At 45.1% G+C, this 20,320-nt stretch overlaps 2 protein-coding genes across 2 annotated transcripts; one reads left to right on the forward strand and one right to left on the reverse strand.

The window, feature by feature from the left end:
• Positions 1 to 1,647: 1,647 nt before the first annotated feature.
• Positions 1,648 to 6,132, reverse strand: LOC146668150 (uncharacterized). The gene is made up of 2 exons (XM_085408825.1): positions 5,107 to 6,132; positions 1,648 to 1,758 (listed from the first exon to the last, which is right to left on the reverse strand). Exons 1-2 carry the CDS (start codon positions 6,130 to 6,132, stop codon positions 1,756 to 1,758), a joined length of 1,029 nt encoding a protein of 342 aa, XP_085264951.1. The 3' UTR covers positions 1,648 to 1,755.
• A 5,365-nt stretch (positions 6,133 to 11,497) lies between these two features.
• On the forward strand, positions 11,498 to 17,591 carry LOC146668151 (uncharacterized). Its single transcript, XM_085408605.1, has 4 exons — positions 11,498 to 11,912; positions 15,694 to 15,837; positions 16,065 to 16,126; positions 17,257 to 17,591. The coding sequence occupies exons 1-4, from the start codon at positions 11,522 to 11,524 to the stop codon at positions 17,377 to 17,379; spliced, it is 720 nt and encodes a 239-aa protein (XP_085264731.1). The 5' UTR covers positions 11,498 to 11,521; the 3' UTR covers positions 17,380 to 17,591.
• The last annotated feature ends 2,729 nt before the right edge of the window (positions 17,592 to 20,320 follow it).

Genomic DNA, 20,320 nt, shown 5'->3' on the forward strand with positions numbered 1-20,320 from the left:
GAGATGAGGGTATTATTGAAAAACATCATCCTGAAGCTCATTAGCTTCCAGTACAGATTGTATGCATGTCATTTTACTTAGTTTAAACTGATTTGAGTCCTCCAGCTAGCGTATTTCCAAATTGACAAGTGAATATGGATTTTAGTTTACCAAAATAACTACACATGAATATTTGTGAGAAGTAAACTGGACAATGTGGGAAATCTTGGTGAAGTTCATTACCTGGAAACAAGATTTGAGATTTTTCTATTCTATTCTATTTGTAATGGACACTGGATATGCAAATGTCCACATGGATAAACACACTGTTCAGGCAAATGAGAAAAAAAAAATTGCGACACAGCAGCTCAGTGTGTGATTTGATCACAAAAGTTAGTTTCAATGGCAAAAACAAGCAATTAATTTTGATATAATTGTCTAGATTTTTGTTTGTTGGTTACTCATATTGGCAATAAATGTGGATGAATAAAGTTAAAGGGAGGAAAGCTGATCCAAATAAAAGGGGCGTAGCTGCCAGGAGCAGAATAGTATACATACAGGATAGCGACGAATACATGTATATCCTATAGACCAACGAGAATCATCAAGGCTAGTAAACATTAATTTAAATTGACTAGATTTAGATTCACTCAGTCAATTTAATATTTTATATTGCCTTTACATTCTCTGGGGTTGAAAAACAGTGATGATAGCCCATGTAATACCTGCTTCTGCAACTATTGGTTAAATCCACAAAGGGTAGTGAATTTCAGAGCAACAAAATGTTTTTGGTTTTTTTTTGTCCACACAACATCCAATCTTAGAGTTACCCCATCTGTCAAATCTGCACACTTTAACTCCTGAGCACAACAATTCAGTTCAATTTATATTGCATCAAATCCCAACACCAATCAACTCAAGGTGCTATATATTGTAAAGACTCTACAACGAGATAGTGTACATGAACATCTGTGTAGCATATTGATTTGTTTATATAGCTCAGTAACTGCCGTTGGTTTCCTAAGGCACCAACGGCTGAGGACAAGAGAGCACAACCTGTCAAACCCTAGTGGTGACAAAACACCACTAGGTTGTGAAAGATGTGGCAGTCCTATTAAACAGCAGAATCAGGAAGAAGGCATATAAGAAAACTGTAATGTACCGGGGCACAAGGAACAACTGAATCAAATGTGGAACACTGTATTTCACATAGTAGTTGCAGTGGTATTAGGGGCAATAAAACCAGTAAACCCAAACTGTAAGATTCCAGTACATTGCAGACACAACATCAAAGGTCTCCGTCCAGAAGAGGTTCTAAGAATAGTTAAAATACTGTGCAGAACCCTCAAACTTGATAGAGGACCCAAGTTTGAGGAACATGGCGACAATGTAGGATCAAGTCAACAAGGTCCCAGTCTCACAGGTTTAGAGACCATTCTGATCTGGCAACCACCAGTTGTGAAGAAACTAGTAGATGACTTGCTATGGGATGACTGATATTGGATGACTTCCTCTTCCTGTTGCTGTGTACAGATGTGCTTTATCTACAGGTTAATCTGATTAACTCATTTAATTACAAAACTTTACTTAAAGGATAAACAGATTTAGTAGAAATGTAACTGTGGAATACACCAGGCACAGACACACGCACACACAGGTAGGTACAGCCAACTTCCACATTTATTCAAGTGTTTGTTGTTTTGACAGCTGACTCAGTCACACAGTCTGACAGCTCACGAGCCCAGCTGATCTCTCCCCTGGCCGCTCCTCCTCGTCTCACTATAAACACAGCGGAGGGAGACCATCATCAGTCCATAAACAACATCAGCTGTTCTTACCGGCCTCGCAGCGCCGCCCTGATGAGCCTTCCGCTCCACTCCTCCCCTGCAGCTGCGCCAGGGGCCACGCCTCCGCCACACACCCCCACCGCCCGTTCGAGGCCGGGGAGCCGTCCGGCCGAGCCAACTCCCCCCCCCGCGAGCGAGAGAGGAAATCGGCCACTGCCATCTGCGCCCCCGGCCTATGGATCACCTTGAACTTAAAGGGCTGCAACGCCAGATACCACCGGGTGATCCGGGCGTTGGCATCCTTCATGCGGTGGAGCCACTGCAGCGGGGCGTGGTCCGAACAGAGGGTGAATGAGCGTCCCAGGAGGTAATAGCGCAGGGAGCCGACCGCCCACCGGATGGCCAGGCACTCCTTCTCCACGGTGCTGTACCGGCGCTCACGCTCTGCTAGCTTCCGGCTGATGTATAGGACAGGGCGGTCGGCCCCCCTTACCTGCTGGGACAAAACGGCTCCCAGCCCTCTGTCCGAGGCGTCAGTCTGCAGAACAAAAGGGAGGGAAAAGTTAGGAGTGTGAAGCAGCGGCTCCCCACAGAGAGCCTTTTTCACCTGCACAAACGCCGCCTGGCACGGCCCCGTCCACTGGACCAGATCCGGGGCACCCTTTTGAGTGAGATCGGTCAGGGGGCTGGTTAGCTGCGCAAACCCCGGCACAAAGCGACGATAGTAACCCGCCAACCCCAAGAACCGTCTCACCTCCTTTTTCGTCCTGGGGCGCGGGCAGGATGCGATAGCCGCCGTCTTCTCCACCTGTGGACGCACCTGCCCGCCCCCCAGGTGGTACCCCAGATACTGCACCTCCCTCCGTCCAACCGCGCACTTCTTCGGATTGGCCGTGAGCCCCGCCCCCCTCAGGGACTCCAGGACCGCGGCCACCCGCAGCACATGCTCCGCCCAGGTGTCGCTGTGGATGATCACGTCATCCAGGTAGGCGGCAGCATACGCTGCGTGCGGACGCAGTACCCGGTCCATGAGACGCTGGAAAGTGGCCGGGGCCCCGAACAGGCCAAACGGAAGTGTCACGAACTGGTACAAACCGTACGGAGTGGAGAAGGCCGTTTTCTCCCTGGCCTCGGCAGACAAGGGAATCTGCCAATAGCCCTTGGTTAAGTCCAGTGTCGTGAAAAAGCGGGCCGTGCCTAACCGGTCCAGGAGCTCGTCGACCCGAGGCATGGGGTAGGCATCAAAGCGTGACACTTCGTTCACCCTGCGATAGTCGACACAGAACCGTATAGACCCATCCTTCTTCGCCACCAGAAGGATGGGGCTACACCAGGCGCTGTGCGACTCTTCTATTACTCCCATCCTCAGCATTTCCGCCAATTCCCTCTGCACGATTTTTCGCTTGTGCTCCGGGAGCCTGTAGGGCCGTGAACGCACCGTCACGCCAGGCTGCGTCACGAAATGGTGCTCGATGAGGGACGTCCAGCCGGGCAGGGGGGAGAACACGTCCGCAAAACGCTGTTGCAACGCGACAACATCCGCTCTCTGGGCCTGTGTGAGATGGTCATCACAAGGGAGGGAGGCGGGAATGATAGAATTTGGCACCTCAGGCCCCAACTCATCTCTCTCCTTCACCAAGCTCACCAGAGAAGCGGTTTCAACCTCTCGCCACAGTTTGAGGAGATTGAGGTGATAAATCTGCGTGGCTCCTCCCCTGTCCGACCGAGCGACCTCATAGTCCACGTCCCCGACTCGCCGTGTGACCACAAAGGGTCCTTGCCACTTGGCGAGCAACTTCGAGCTGGAAGTAGGGAGTAACACAAGCACTTTATCTCCCGGTGAAAATTGCCTGAGCCTAGCCCCTCTGTCATACAGGCGTTGCTGACGCTGCTGAGCCTGGAGCAAATTCTCCCGTGACAACCTCCCCAAAGTGTGGAGTTTTGCTCTCAGGTCCAACACGTACTGAATCTCATTTTTGGCGGGGCTCGGACCGTCCTCCCAGCTTTCTTTAATCAGGTCGAGCACCCCACGTGGCCTCCTGCCGAACAGCAGTTCAAAGGGAGAAAATCCCGTGGAGGCCTGGGGCACCTCCCGCACTGCGAATAACAGAGGGTCTAGCCAGTGATCCCAATTGCGTTCATCCTCGTTAATGAACTTCCGAATCATGGACTTTAAAGTCTTATTCAGCCGCTCCACCAGCCCGTCAGTCTGAGGGTGGTAGACGCTGGTCCGAATAGATTTAATGCCCAGTAATTCGTACAGTTCCCGCAGTGTACGAGACATAAACGACGTGCCCTGGTCAGTCAGTATCTCTTTCGGGATTCCGACTCGGGAGATGACCTGAAACAGTGCCTGCGCCACACTCTTTGCAGAGATGGTGCGCAGCGGAACTGCTTCCGGGTACCGCGTTGCGTAATCCACCAAGACTAACACAAAGCGGTAGCCGCGTGCACTCCGGTGAAACGGCCCGATGAGGTCCATGCCGATGCGCTCAAACGGGACCTCAATGAGGGGGAGAGGGCGCAGCGGCGCCTTCGGTATGGCCGGTTGGTTAACAAGTTGGCAGTCCGGGCAGGACGCGCACCAGCGGCGCACATCCGCTCGGATGCCCGGCCAATAAAATCGGGCCGTTATTCGCTCCAGAGTTTTCTCATAGCCCATATGCCCTGCCATGGGGTTATAGTGGGCCGCCTGGAAAAGCGTTTCCCGGCGGCCCTGCGGCACCAACAACTGGGTGTGTGTTTCCTCTGTCTGAGTGTCACGACTCACTCGATATAATCGGTCGTTTAATAAGACGAAACGCGGGTAGGTCTGCGCAGCCTCAGGGCGCACCACGTGACCATCAATAGCCATCACTTGGTCAAAGGCTGAGCGTAGGGTGCCGTCACGAGACTGCTGCAGTGGGAAATCACCCATGGGGGACACTTCCGGGGCCGGCGGGACGTCCCGTGAGGGACCCGCCGGCTCCTCCCCCCCGGAGTCAGTGTCGGACGACCCCGCGTCACCGCTGAACGCCGCGCACACGCTACACCCCGCTTCCGGTCGTGATCGCACCCCCGCGTACTGTCCCAGTAGCTGATGAAACCCCGGCCAATTGGTACCCAGAATCAGGGGGTGCGACAGGCGCGGGCTAACCGCCGCCGTTACTCTATGCGTTTTGCCCTTATACTTTAATAACAGCGGCACTATGGGATACCTGTGAACGTCACCATGCACACACCTCACCTCCACCCATTCTCCCTCCAGCAATGCCCCGGGGCGAACCAAGCTTTGGTGTACGAGGGTCTGCGTGCAGCCCATGTCCACCAACGCCTGGCGTATACCCCCTCGAGTCCTTACCGGAATACTGTATGTCCCTCCTGGACCGGGGGAGGGTGCTGGGGCGCCAGCAACACGAAACACCTGCCCCACTTCCATAAGCGGACAATCCCTCCTCAGGTGCCCCGGCTGCCCGCACTTCCAACACTCCGGCCCCGGCGTCTGTGCTGCTCTCCGTGGCTCGGGGGCGGCTCCACTTGGCTCGGCTGCCCTGGACGGCACCAACGCCGCGAAAGGGTTAGTGGGGCTCAGCGCCGGCAGCCGCTCTGCCTGCCCTGGTGCCGGCACACGGCGCCTCGGGGCCGGCACCGGGGCCTGTTTGTTCGACCTCCGTCCGGCGTCCCCGGGTTCCCCTGCTCCAGCGGCAAGGTGGTCCTCCGCCAGCGTCACCGCTACCTCCAAGCTTGCGGGCCGGTGGCACCGGACCCATCTCGCCGTCTCCGCTGGCAATCCCTCCGTGAACTGCTCCAGCACCACCTTGTCCACCAGCTTCGTCTCCCCCTCCGATGTTCCCGGTTGCAGCCAGCGTACCGCCGCGTCGCGCAGCTTCCGGGCCCAGGCGAATGGTCGGTCCGTTGTAGCCAGCCGACAGGCCCGGAACCGCCGGCGGTGGTCTTCGGCGGTGAGCCCTAGCCTGTCCACCACCGCCCGGCTCACGTCCGCGAAGCTGCTCCTCGACGCCGGAGGCAGACTCAGGGCCGCTGTTTGTGCCTCCCCGGACAGCAGGGGGAGCAGCCGCGGAGCCCACTCCTCCCGTGGCCATTGGCAAGCCTCCGCCGTGGCACGGAAGGTCTCAAAAAAAACCTGTGGGTCGTCCCCGTCCCCCATCCGGGGCACCGCCACCGACAGTGGCGAGGGCTTCGGCGTGGCAGCGGCCCCGACCAGCCGCTCCAGAACTTGCGTCTGCCGGTCCGTCTGCTCCCGCAGCGCGGCCAGGTGGGCACGCTGGTCGGCCGCCTGATCCCGGCTCATCGTCGCCATCTCCGCCAGCATCTGCGCCAAGAATTGCAGAGGCTGGGCGGGTGGCGCGGCCTGTGGGTCGGACATTTCCCCACTGGCACTTTCCTGGGTTTCGGCACCACTTGTGGAATACACCAGGCACAGACACACGCACACACAGGTAGGTACAGCCAACTTCCACATTTATTCAAGTGTTTGTTGTTTTGACAGCTGACTCAGTCACACAGTCTGACAGCTCACGAGCCCAGCTGATCTCTCACCTGGCCGCTCCTCCTCGTCTCACTATAAACACAGCGGAGGGAGACCATCATCAGTCCATAAACAACATCAGCTGTTCTTACCGGCCTCGCAGCGCCGCCCTGATGAGCCTTCCGCTCCACTCCTCCCCTGCAGCTGCGCCCGGGGCCACGCCTCCGCCACAGTAACTCATGTTAATACTAATGACAGTGGTTTTATTCATTTTTCTTCAAGGAAATTCAGAAACTAATAAGATTAGAATGTATTTTTGTGAAAGCACTTTCACTTTCAACCTAGCTATGTAGTCTACAAGAAGTTACAACAATATAAGTTGACAGTAAACCCAACGTTAACAACCCCCTGTTCTGTGAAAGTCACAGGAAACCCACAATGATAAACAGTCCCTCACAAGCATGCACAAACCTTCAGGCTGTTGAACCAGTATTAAGTGCAGAATGTGATTTGTTTTATTGTCAGTAGTTTAGAATGTATTTTCAGAAAAAAAAACATATATATATATGTATAAAAAAAAAAAACACCCAGCACGCCCCTGCGGGCGGTTTATCCTTCAAGCTCGGGTCCTCTACCAGAGGCCTGGGAGCTTGAGGGTCCTGCGCAGTATCTTAGCTGTTCCCAGGACTGCACTCTTCTGGACAGAGATCTCCGATGTTGTTCCTGGGATCTGCTGGAGCCACTCGCCTAGCTTGGGAGTCACCGCACCTAGTGCGTCGATTACCACGGGGACCACCGTTACCTTCACCCTCCACATCCTCTCGAGCTCTTCTCTGAGCCCTTGGTATTTCTCCAGCTTCTCGTGTTCCTTCTTCCTGATATTGCTGTCATTCGGAACCGCTACATCGATCACTACGGCCATCTTCTTCTGTTTGTCTACCACCACTATGTCCGGTTGGTTAGCCACCACCATTTTGTCCGTCTGTATCTGGAAGTCCCACAGGATCTTAGCTCGGTCATTCTCCACCACCCTTGGGGGCATCTCCCATTTTGACCTCGGGACTTCCAGGTTATACTCGGCACAGATGTTCCTGTACACTATGCCGGCCACTTGGTTATGGCGTTCCATGTATGCCTTGCCTGCTAGCATCTTGCACCCTGCTGTTATGTGCTGGATTGTCTCTGGGGCATCTTTACACAGCCTGCACCTGGGGTCTTGCCTGGTGTGATAGACCCCAGCCTCTATGGATCTTGTGCTCAGAGCTTGTTCTTGTGCTGCCATGATTAGTGCCTCTGTGCTGTCTTTCAGTCCAGCTTTGTCCAGCCACTGGTAGGATTTCTGGATATCAGCCACCTCCTCTATCTGCCGGTGGTACATACCGTGCAGGGGCCTGTCCTTCCATGATGGTTCCTCGTCTCCCTCCTCTTTCTTGGGTTTCTGCTGCCTGAGGTATTCACTGAGCACTCGGTCAGTTGGGGCCATCTTCCTAATGTATTCTTGGATGTTCGTTGTCTCATCCTGGACTGTGGTGCTGACACTCACCAGTCCCCGGCCCCCTTCCTTCCGCTTAGCGTACAGCCTCAGGGTGCTGGATTTGGGGTGAAACCCTCCATGCATGGTAAGGAGCTTTCTTGTCTTTATGTCAGTGGCTTCTATCTCCTCCTTTGGCCAGCCTATTACCCCAGCAGGGTACCTGATCACGGGCAGGGCGTACGTGTTGATGGCCCGGATCTTGTTCTTACCATTCAGCTGACTCCTCAGGACTTGCCTGACCCTCTGCAGGTACTTGGTGGTTGCAGCTTTTCTAGCGGCCTCTTCATGGTTCCCATTCGCCTGTGGGATCCCCAAGTACTTGTAACTGTCCTCTATGTCTGCAATGTTGCCTTCTGGTAGTTCAATCCCCTCAGTTCTGACTACCTTCCCTCTCTTTGTTACCATCCGACTACACTTCTCCAGTCCGAACGACATTCCAATGTCATTGCTGTATAGCCTGGTAGTGTGGATCAGTGAATCGATGTCTCGTTCACTCTTGGCATACAGCTTGATGTCATCCATGTACAGGAGGTGGCTGACAACTGCTCCGTTCCGTAGTCGGTATCCGTAGCCAGTCTTGTTAATGATCTCACTGAGGGGGTTCAGGCCTATGCAGAACAGCAGTGGGGACAGAGCATCTCCTTGGTAGATCCCGCACTTGATGGTGACTTGTGCTATGGGCTTGGAGTTGGCCTCTAGTGTTGTACGCCACATCCCCATTGAGTTCCTGATGAAGGCTCTTAGGGTCCCATTGATCTTGTACAATTCTAGGCATTCCAGTATCCAGCTGTGGGGCATTGAGTCATAGGCCTTCTTGTAATCAATCCAGGCAGTGCACAGGTTGGTCAGTCTGGTCTTGCAGTCTCGGCTGATTGTTCTGTCTACCAGTAGCTGGTGTTTTGCGCCTCTGGTATTCTTGCCAATTCCTTTCTGTGTCCCGCTCATGTATTGACCCATGTGCCTGTTCATCTTAGCCGATATGATGCCTGACAGGAGCTTCCATGTAGTACTGAGGCAGGTTATTGGTCGGTAGTTGGAGGGGACCGGTCCCTTCTTGGGGTCCTTGGGGATCAGGACCGTCCGGCCTTCAGTTAGCCATTCCGGGTGTCTCTCGTTAACTAGCAGCTGGTTCATTTGTGCTGCCAGACGCTCGTGGAGTGCAGTTAGCTTCTTCAGCCAGTAGGCGTGAACCATGTCGGGCCCTGGTGCTGTCCAATTCTTCATACTGGAGACCCTTTCTTGGATATCTGCCACTGTGATGGTTACTGGACCCTGTTCAGGGAGGTCGCTGTGGTCTGCCCTCAGATCCTCTAGCCACTGAGCATTGCCGTTATGGGTTGCATCCTTCTCCCATATGCTCTTCCAGTATTGCTCCGTCTCCAGCCTTGGTGGTGCTGTTCTCTTATTATTATTGTTCCCTTGCCACTGAGAGTACACCTTTGCTGGTTCTGTGGAGAACAGCTGGTTTATTCTCCTGCCTTCTATCTCTCTGGTGTACCTCCTCAAGCGGCTGGCCAAGGCTGTGAGTCTTTGCTTGGCAGTTTCCTAACTCCGTTAGTTGGCTAACCTCTCTCCGTGCTACTTTGATCTTGCCCTCTAGCCTCCTTCTCCATGGAGGGTACTGCCCCTTGTCGCTGTTCAACTTGTAGCCAAGCATCTCACTGATCACTGTTGCCGTATTGTAGATCAGCTTGTTAGTGTCGGTAATCGTGGTTGTAGGTATTGCCCGTAGTGCTGCATTAACATCATCTAGCAGACCTTCTGAGGGAACTTCACGTAATCTTGGTAACCGGCTACGTGGGATCCAGGTTTCAAGCTTGGCCATTATCCTATTTTTCAGGTCAGTTCCTCTCGCACTCAACGATCCTTCTCCTATCGCACTTGGGGCTATGTACCCAATCTCGGGTGGGGGTGATGATATCTCCCCCCTGACCTGGCGTCCTGACTCCTCCTTGCCGTAGCATTTGTGTTGTACCTCGTCAATCTCTAGCTGTGAGAGCAGTCCCTTCTTTCGAATGTTGGAACACTGAGCTACTAGTTGTTTCGCCGTCATTGTGGATGTTGGGTATCGAAGAATCCATAGGTCCCTCATCCTATTCATGTAGCCCCTTCCGCCGGGGTTACTTGCATAGTAGCATTCCAACAACGCCCTGTTTTCGTCTCTTGCCCACCGATGCCTTCTTGTTCCAGTAGCCCACTTTTCGTCAGGGTGCCCTGGTTCCTCAACACCTGACGCGGACCTTGTTGATCCGGGCGACGTCCGAGCCGGCATGCCTTCATATTTATCTGTCTCGCTCATGTCTGCGGTAGGCTTGCTTAGCATAGGGGGTCTAGCCTTAGGACCCTTACTGGATACAGACGCCCCAGGCAGGAATCAAACTTGCGATCCTCTGTTCCAAAGGCGTGTAGTCTAACCACTACGCTATCCAGCTGCTATGGCTGGATATATATATATATATATATATATATATATATATATATATATATATATATATATATATATATATATATATATATATATATATATATATATATATATATATATAGCGAGAGAGAGAGAGGGAGAATCAGCACAATTCAGAAAATAATAATATTAGGAAGTGTTATTTGTGACAGCACTTTCAAGATTACCTTTTTTGTTTTTCCAAGAAATGATATTTGAAACAAATTGTAATCATTTTCCTTGTGTCCTTAAAGTCAAGGTTGGTCACCATACAGGCTCTGTCTCATGCTGCAGAATGACAGAGGATTGATCATCCAGTGTGGTATTATATAAAAAAAACAATATAATCAACACCAAGTGAACTACAGCATCATCAAGAAACCTCAGCATTACTTTTCATACTGCAGTGTTTTGAAGGGTTTTTTTTATTTGGGCTCCACCCAAGTTATTTACACTGCCCATGGTCCCCTGGTATCCCCTTGCATAGATAATATCAATTATGCGCTGCTCATTATTGCTGCCAAATTTTAACACTGAGATCACCACCTAAAGGGAACCAATAACATAACGATAGATGGTCTGTTTAGAGGAGGATCTTAAATCAAGAAATTTTAATATTAATTTTTGATTCTGTTTGTGTCCTCCATCGTTGTTAATGTGGACATATTTTCTTTATTTATAACCCAACAGAGGGCAACTTCTTCAGATTCCAGTGATATAAAACGTGGTTAAACAATAATTGTGCATGACTAGAAGGTCTAGGTATGTATACATATTTAAAATGCATGTATAAATTGATTTTAATAAAAGCTTTCAATAAAGTGTAATTGATTATTGATTTTTTTTTTTTTTTTACAGTGTGTGTGTTTTTTGTTGTTTTTCCTTCTTTTCTTTCTTTTTTTGTTCATTTTTGGAAAATGATCTTTCTGGTTACCATCATAACATCACTTGGTGTTGCACCTATAGAAAACAACCACAAAGAAATGTTCCATTCAGCAGGCCAATCACAACTTACATTTCCTTTAATGGAAAAATGTGCATAGGTCATGACATCTGTTAATAGGAAGTGTTGTTGTCTTCTAACTCCAGGTTATCGTCATTAGACATGGACGGGGTGCATGCATTTCTGGTTGTTCTTTTAGGTAAATCATCTAAATGTTTTTCAATATCCCATTTTAACAATAAACATTTTTCTCATTCTGAATGTTTAAAAATTGTGCATATGTGAACATACTTTAATTTTTGTTTGTTTGTGTCTTCCAGGAGCTTTATCTTCGAGTCAAGATCTGAGAAATGAATCAGTGATAGAGATGAGAGTGAGACCAGGAGAAAACATCACTCTCTACTGTGATTGTAAATCATCAGTTGGAGTATACATAGTGTGGTACAGGACTTGCTCTCATGAGAAGCAGCCTTCCCTGGTATTAAAAACCAGGCTGGATTGGAATTCTCTTGACCCAGGCTCAGATTATCAGTCTACTTTCTTCCATCTCATGAATCCATTTCCTGATTTTCATCTGGTAAAGAACAATTTCTCTCTATCTTATGACCTGCTGATCACAAACATCACTGAGACTGATGAAGGCCTTTACTACTGTGGAACTGAAGAGCTCAAGGTTAAGGATGAAGAGAAAATTATCCAAAGATATGTGCGCACATATAGTAATATCACAACAAAGATCCTGCTTCATAAGGATTCTGGTGAGTCTTGCATTATCTGTGCACTGTTTTTTAGCCCTTTGAAAAACTAACCACAGTAAGAAGATATGATCCTACATTATGATGCATTTTAAAATGGATAGTTTGATTGTTTAGTAGATAGTAGGTGAATGATTATGATGATTTGCATGCCACCAGAATAAATTTAAAATGAAACAAGAAAGATGCAATTTTTTTTAATTTTTTGACAAACGGAGTTGTAAATGAAATGCAAATTTTTTATGTTTTCTTTGTGGTGTTTTAACACTTTCCGTCCCTCAGAATGCTTTGCTTGGCCTTAAATAAAGCTGTCTTAAGCTTTTGCCAGTAAGCAAACTGCATTCTAAACTGAAATCAAGTCAATGACGTGGCCGTTACTAAATATTTTATTTATTTATTTATTCGTTTTACTTCTTTAAAACAAGCTAGATGCTGTTACAGCACATTCTGGGTTATCCTCTATAATATCAACTACATCTGTAAAAAGCCCTCATCTTTGTGGCTAAAAGATGAGCCTGGTGTCAGAATGTAGGTAAAAATGAGAACATTTATACTGTACAACTTCGTCTGAAGTTTTAAAGCACATATCTTGCAAGGTTATATGATCTTTTGTACTCTAATTTCTACTTTGTTATGATAATTCATAGACAATTAGTTTTACTATTGAAACTATCATATATAGTAATGTTCAATGCTGGCATTAGAGCAATAGAATAAAAAATAAACTTGAGCTTCAGATTTTGAGATTACTTAAAAACTGTTTTTCTTGCAACTTTGGTTGCAATTTTTTAGAGGAGCTAATATGTTTATTTCGAACATAAAAATTTTATATCACTTGCTCCTATATTTAAAAGTTGTATTTTGTGTTGTGATTCACTGTCCACAACCTAAATAGCATTTGGCTTAATCTGAGCTGAAAGCAGTTGAGATTTTGGTGAGGTCTGATGCAAAAATTCACAGAGGATTCCTCCATTTGTTTGGATTTTCACTCATTCACACAGGGTCAAAATTATATGTACAGGTTCAAATATGTATAGTGGTGGCTGTGACACATTAAAAAATAACACATTACTGTAATCACATTATATTTTCCAGTAACATTTTACTGTACAAATTCAATAATGCAGCACATTACAGTTACAATTATGTTGTCACTTGCATTACAAAGGTTCATTCATTTGCTGTGCGGCAGACAGAAACAATTTGCACATTTTTAAAATCAGGTGATTTCAGTTCATGTCTGAGAGGAGAAAATTGGTGGAGCAGTACAGCAATACAGCTTTTGAGGAGTGGACATTAATTACATTTTTATTGCACAAAAGGACACAAGCACGATGGTCAAGCGGAAACAGCTTCCAGGACAGAAACAACCACATTATACTGCTAACACAACATTAACTCTTTGCAAGCATCTACATACACAACATGCTAACACAAAGCTAGACAAGAACTGAGAGAAATTTTAAAGCTGAGAACAAACTGACTGATCTTCAACAGGGACAAAAAACAGTGATGAGCATTGAGGCTAATAGTCACCATTTCTACCTGTTCATGTTTCTAAAGTAGAATGACTGTGTCGATCATTTTCAAGTTTCTTTGAGCTGGTTTTAATCTTTGCTTTGTGTTGTCAGGTTAGTGTTCCTATCTAAAAACTGAAAGAAATATTGTACCTGTGTCCCCATTAAGATCGAGATTTGTGTTGGTACATGGGGCTGTAGCCTACATTAGCTGGTTATTATCAAACGATGTGTTTCAGGTCATTTTATGGAGTAATGACTAACTTAATGTAACATATGAGTAGTGTAACAAATAATTTTTCCTGGCAAGTAATTATGCAAAGCATAGCATTACTTTTAAGTAAAGTAACAAGTAATGTATTAAAAGGAGGTGCTGAAGGTTCTACAATGTCTTTGAACCAGACAAAGTCAAGGCATATTAATGTCTCATTAGTGATCACAACTGACTACATTTGGTAGTTTCTTTTTGCAAACATATCAATTTGTACAATAATTATAACCATAATAATTTATTTGTTAGCAATCTTTGGATTGACCAATACTCAGAACAATGGGAAACCCCAAGGAACTAAGTGAAGACCTAAGAAAGAGAATTGTATAAGTTGGGAAGGTCTCTTGGAGACCTTTCTAAATGACTGTAGAGTCCAAGATTATCAGTTGAGACAATTATAAATAAGTGCAACTTATTTGGATGTTGCCGTTTTGCCAAGGAAGAAGACTCAGACAAACCCTGAAATAGGAGGAATCTGGTTAAGATGTTCAGGGACAATTCAGTGCTCAAACATGCCATGAACTGAAAACTCCTCAAATGCCAGCATCACTGCCCACAGTGAATTGAGTTTTACATTGCCATGGACTGAGAGGGTGTTGACCAGTAAAGAAGTCCCTGCTCCAAAATCGACATCTTCAAGCTCGACTGACATATGCAGCTGCCCACACAGACGAGCCAAATACGTAATGGATAAAAGTCAGACATGAAAAAGACTGAACTATTTGGCCACAATATTGAGAGGTATATTTAGAGGAGTAAAAGACTGGGAAGAGTGAATCTACAATAGGCAAGCAGCTTGGTGTGAAAAAATCAACTGTGGGAGCGGTCATCAGAAAATGGAAGACATACAAGACCACTGATAATCTCCCTCGATCTGGGGCTCCACGCAAGATCTCATCCCGTGGGGTCAAAATGATCATGAGAACGGTGAGCAAAGATCCCAGAACCACACGGGGGGACCTGGTGAATGACCTGCAGAGAGCTGGGACCAAAGTAACAAAGGTCACCATCAGTAAAACACTACAACGGCAGGGAATCAAATCCCGCAGTGCCAGACGTGTTCCGCTGCTGAAGCCAGTGCATGTCCAGGCCCGTCTGAAGTTTGCCAGAGAGCACATGGATGATACAGCAGAGGATTGGGAGAATGTCATGTGGTCAGATGAAACCAAAGTAGAACTTTTTGGTATAAACTCAACTCGTCGTGTTTGGAGGAAGAAGAATACTGAGTTGCATCCCAAGAACACCATACCTACTGTGAAGCATGGGGGTGGAAACATCATGCTATGGGGCTGTTTTTCTGCCAAGGGGACAGGACGACTGATCCGTGTTAAGGACAGAATGAATGGGGCCATGTATCGTGAGATTTTGAGCCAAAACCTCCTTCCATCAGTGAGAACTTTGAAGATGAAACGAGGCTGGGTCTTCCAACATGACAATGATCAAAAACACACCGCCCGGGCAACAAAGGAGTGGCTCCGTAAGAAGCATTTGAAAGTCCTGGAGTGGCCTAGCCAGTCTCCAGACCTCAACCCCATAGAAAATCTGTGGCGGGAGTTGAAAGTCCGTGTTGCTCGGCGACAGCCCCAAAACATCACTGCTCTCGAGAAGATCTGCATGGAGGAATGGGCCAAAATACCAGCTACTGTGTGTGCAAACCTGGTAAAGACCTATAGTAAACGTTTGACCTCTGTTATTGCCAACAAAGGTTATGTTACAAAGTATTGAGTTGTATTTTTGTTATTGACCAAATACTTATTTTCCACCCTGATTTACGAATAAATTCTTTACAAATCCTACCATGTGGATTCATGGATTTTTTTTTTCACATTCTGTCTCTCACAGTTGAAGTGTACCTCTGGTGCAAATTACTGACCTCTGTCATCATTTTAGGTGGGGGAACTTGCACAATCGGTGGCTGACTAAATACTTTTTTGCCCCACTGTATGTTATCATCAGTCTACACAATGAGCTAACCTCGATAACTTTTGTTTTTCAGGTTCAAGTGAGAACCGCTGTTTTACAGCTTCAAGTGAGCACCATCATGAAACTTGTTGGATGCTACTTTATTCCTTGTGTCCAGCTTTTGCTGTTATCTCATCACTTCTCTCTTCTCTTTTGATTTATTACTGTCAGAAGACAGGTAAGTCCTCAACGTTTAATTTGTCTACCAAATTATTCTTCATCTCTTTATTTCCGTGCTCATTTTGCCATCATGATTAAATTAAGTTTTTGTCTCTAAAATTGAAATATTTTCACTTTCTCTATAATTCTGCTATTATAATTTTACTATGATTTTTCCTTTAATCTGGTTATAGTTGTTTTCTTTTGGTGTACTGAATTATAATAACACTATGTTAATTTCTATAGCTAAGACACCTCAGGATGATGAGAAAAGATACAGCAAAAGAGTACAGAAAAGATGGAATGAGGTAATTAAGAACTTTCATCAGTCTTTATATGTACTGATATTTAATATTTATAATACCGTATTTTCTGCACTATAAGGCGCACTTAAAATCCTAATTTTCTCAAAAATCGACAGTGCGCCTTATAATCCGGTGCGCCTTATGTATGAATTCTGGATTGTCGGAGCATTACAGCTACCGTAGTCAGGAGCCTAGCGGACTCGGAGTAATCTGGGTCCAAAACTCCGTCCGCTTCAGTTCCCAAAGTCAAACGAACACTGCAGCATCACTGAGAGTTAAAAACTGTCTAAATTATTTCAACTTTAATAAAATAATCAGCATTGCTGCTTTACCAAGTGTAACAATTAAGTTTAACATCCAGGCATCCATGAAAACAGAATTTATTAAATTTAACAGAGTTAGAAGTTAGCAGGAAGTTAGCTCGCTAGTTTCAACCTAAACATGATATTGCATGTTCTGACTGAGAGATTTCTGAAAAATTTAAAACATACTGCTCTGCTATCACTTCCAACATAAATGAAGACAGAAAACTAAACAGCAGTGACATTTGTAGGGTTACTGAAGTTGGACTAGCTGATATATAATGATCTGCTATGTGATCGCTAGCGACACAGCTATGTTAGCCTAACAAACACAGTGAAGCTGGAGGATGAACGCTAACTTTTTCCACTCCATAAAAGTTAACATGAGGGTTCCCGATGATGAGGGACAAATGCAATCGCATGTTGGGATGCTGTAAACTGACCAAACTTCAGGAGAACAACTGGAATAATCCATCCACAATACGCGGTTAGTCATTAATATACTCCCAGCAACACTGGAATAGAGCAGCTGCGAGAGGATTCAACATTAATGAATCAATAGTACGGAAGTGGAGGAAGCAAGAAGAATGAGTTGAGTAAAGTTTGACTTATCTGACTGTTTTGTTTCGCTTACTGCGCCTTATAATCCGGTGTGCCTTATGTATGAAAACAGACCGTTCATTGACAGTGCACCTTATGGTGCCTATGGTCCGAAAACTACGGTACTGCTAGCATTTATTTTCTGCTGTTCCTCATTAATGTTTAGCAGTGAATTCATTTTAGCATATTAAATCAATAGATGATGATAATTCTAAATAAATATATCTTTAGGATGAAGAACTGTGTTATGCTGCACTGGAATTCCGCCAGTCGTCACAGAGACCAAAGAAGACGATAGCCCAGAGCTCAGATTTCAGCACTTACTCTGCCATTAATACTGACAGCATGCAATGAACCCATCAGTGCAACAGGCTGTATAATGAATTCTATACTCTTATACTTATATTTTATACTTTTGGTGTTTGTGCTTATTAATTCATGTTTTGTTCACAACAGTGTTATCACAACGGTATTTATTACATCCCACAGAATTGCTTAGATCTGTGAAAATAAAAATATATTTACTTTGTTTGCCAAGAGGATCATGCTATAGTCTTTAAGTTAGATATGTGAAACAGTTTCGCTTTACTTTTTATGCAAGCAATGTAATACATCTGTAAAGTTTATTAAAAACATTTCACTTGTTTCCATTGTTTGTGATTATTCTTCATTTTTCTTACTGTTGGTCTTGAGAACTACTGTGTATTATTCAGCCAAAAAATAGAATAGAAGATTGGAAAAATGTTGCCTGGTTTGAGTCTCATATCTTAATTTCTGCTGCGAAATTCACGCATCATGTTTAGAATGTTGTGTAACTTTCAGGCTGGTGTAGAGTAAATGTGTAGGGGATGTTTGCTTGGCACATTTTTGGCCCGTTAGTACGAACTCATTTAAACACCACACTCAACCTGAGTATGATGAGTAGATGTCGTCCCATCCAGAACAGTTAAATCCTTCCCCAGGGCGTAGATTTGGTTTTGACATTGGTGGGGACGGATGATTCAACCACCCTGTTTCTTTTTTTCCCCTTTTTGTCTTTGCTTCTTGATAAAAAAGGAGAAATATACTTGCCTACATATGCTATTCTACATGCTTTTAAACCATTTAAAATTACAATTCATAGTTTTACATTTGAATTATATAATGTTAAATTACTATTAAACAAATGACTGACTAAGTATTTTAGAGTTTAGTTTACTTCAGCCATATTTCATATAAATCAGGTATCATACAAACATAAAAAATAGCTTCAAATACAGTCATGACAATAAAAGAATATGACTTTAAGGACTTAACAACATTACTTCAGTTATACTACACCAACATCTCTTATACATTAGCACTAAGGGAACACTGAATGACCCGGTGGGTTTTGTCTATAAAACTACTCATCTAAGATTACCACAAAGTAAAAGATCTCTCAGCAAAATTATGCAACATTTTAGGCACTATTGCCCCGATCAAATCAGTGACCTGGGATTTTTTATTCCAAACATGAACTACTGTTACAGCAACAGACATGGACTACTGGTGTCCCACACAACAACTCAATGCCCACTATGTGAAGGGACCACACACATGCCTTCTCCTCTCGTTAACTGAGATAAACTGCTGGCATATTTGTTTTACATCTATACTGTCCGGTCTCTCCTGGTGGACATACAGCAGCATTTCTCATTTGAGTCATTGTTAACCTTAGCCATCTTTTTAGTCTTCTGAGAGCACTGAAGCTTCTTTCAGCCTCAGTACATGCGTTTTATCCTCAGATTAAAATTATTATTATTATGTGCTTGATGTGCCTCACCTTTGGCCCTGGCTCTTCCCCTCTGACTGCACTAGGACATATTGCTACCAGATAAAATAACACATTGATTCATGCCATATGAAAAGTGAGATGTGTCAATTCAGATTCTTTGTCAAACAGACACTAATGAATCAATTTACATCAGCAGCCTAACAATTGTCATGATAAAATAAATACTAGTTAATCTATAGCACCAAATCATCAGTCAGTCACCTGTGACCTTGCCTCTTCACCTCTGTCCGAGCTCCAACATGGCAGAGCTGCCTCTGTCACCTGATGAATAACAGTGAGACATTCCAAATACATGCAGTCACACATGTGCTTCAAATACAGTAATGAACCATCAAGTCATCATCCAATTTCACCTGTGATCTTGTATCACCATTGTTGGTTGGAATATTTGCAAAATCATGACTACCTCATGATATTTTGTCTCAAAAATTAACCCTATGAATATGTCAGTACAATTAGGATGAAATTATTGTGTCACCAACATTTGACATTAGACATATAATTTTAACAGCCTCTGTAAACTAATATCCTGGCTTGCTCGAGGCTGCCATTTTCTCTGACATTTTATATCAAAATTAGAAATGCTACTCTGGGAGTGCTGCCTGTTGCTGGGCAGAGAGCAATTCCCGGCACTGGTCATCTTGCAAGTTTCTTCCTTCTACACCCTAACAGTTAGCAGATAACATAGTGAAACATAGTTAAGCAAAGCTAAGGATTTTTTCGCCAGGTCATCCTGACACATAGACATACTTCATCTAAGCATACAAAGGTTATACAAAAATCATACAGTGAAGTTCTAACCACCTACATCTGAATGTGAGGGTTAACTACAATTTTCACATTACATTACCAGCAAAAGTTTCTTGACCAAGTACTAAGTCATGTTTTTGCTTATTTTACTCTGACATGCAAATCAGTTTATGAGTTTTATTTAATGTGGGGGTTTTTTCCTGGGTTTGGGTTGGTATTCAGTCTCTCTCCATTAAAATGAAACTACCATAAGATTTTAAGACTGTTCATTTCTATGTAAATGAACAAAGTTACAAATTCAGCAGGCGATCAAATAATAATCTCCAACACTGTATATCTTTTTAAAACTGGCTTAATGCTATAGTCTTAACAGAGAGGTATTATCAGTTTCTCTTTAAACATTTTCATGTAGCAAGTGTAATATGTCTGTTATTAAAGTATAGTTAATAAAATATTTCACCTATTTTATTGTTTGTGACTATTTTGCACTTTCCTTAGTGATGGTGGCATGGACTATTGTGTCACTGCCTGGCATTTGCATTTGCTGCTCTTACCACACATCTTACCATTGTTTTCCTGTCCTCATACATGTCTTGTACCACATATCACATATGTCTCTGCCAGTCCTGACTTCCCTATGTTATGGTATCATTTCACTAGATCCACAAAGACACAATATAAGTCCTTCTGACCTTCACTATACCACCAAGTGTCCTTGTCCTCTTTCCA

This window comes from Rhamphochromis longiceps, linkage group LG6, assembly GCF_057381845.1.
Source record: "Rhamphochromis longiceps isolate RC_006_pf linkage group LG6, R_longiceps_female_GT1.1, whole genome shotgun sequence".
NCBI lineage: Eukaryota > Metazoa > Chordata > Actinopteri > Cichliformes > Cichlidae > Rhamphochromis > Rhamphochromis longiceps.

What these genes read in the sequence shown, in the direction of transcription:
- LOC146668150 (XM_085408825.1), bottom strand. Translation starts at nt 6,132, where the DNA reads ATGTCCGACCCACAGGCCGCGCCACCCGCCCAGCCTCTGCAATTCTTG.
- LOC146668151 (XM_085408605.1), top strand. Translation starts at nt 11,522, where the DNA reads ATGAGAGTGAGACCAGGAGAAAACATCACTCTCTACTGTGATTGTAAA. An exon ending in CCTGCTTCATAAGGATTCTG is followed by an intron (nt 11,913 to 15,693) that starts GTGAGTCTTGCA and finishes TTTGTTTTTCAG; the next exon opens with GTTCAAGTGAGAACCGCTGT. An exon ending in TACAGAAAAGATGGAATGAG is followed by an intron (nt 16,127 to 17,256) that starts GTAATTAAGAAC and finishes ATATATCTTTAG; the next exon opens with GATGAAGAACTGTGTTATGC.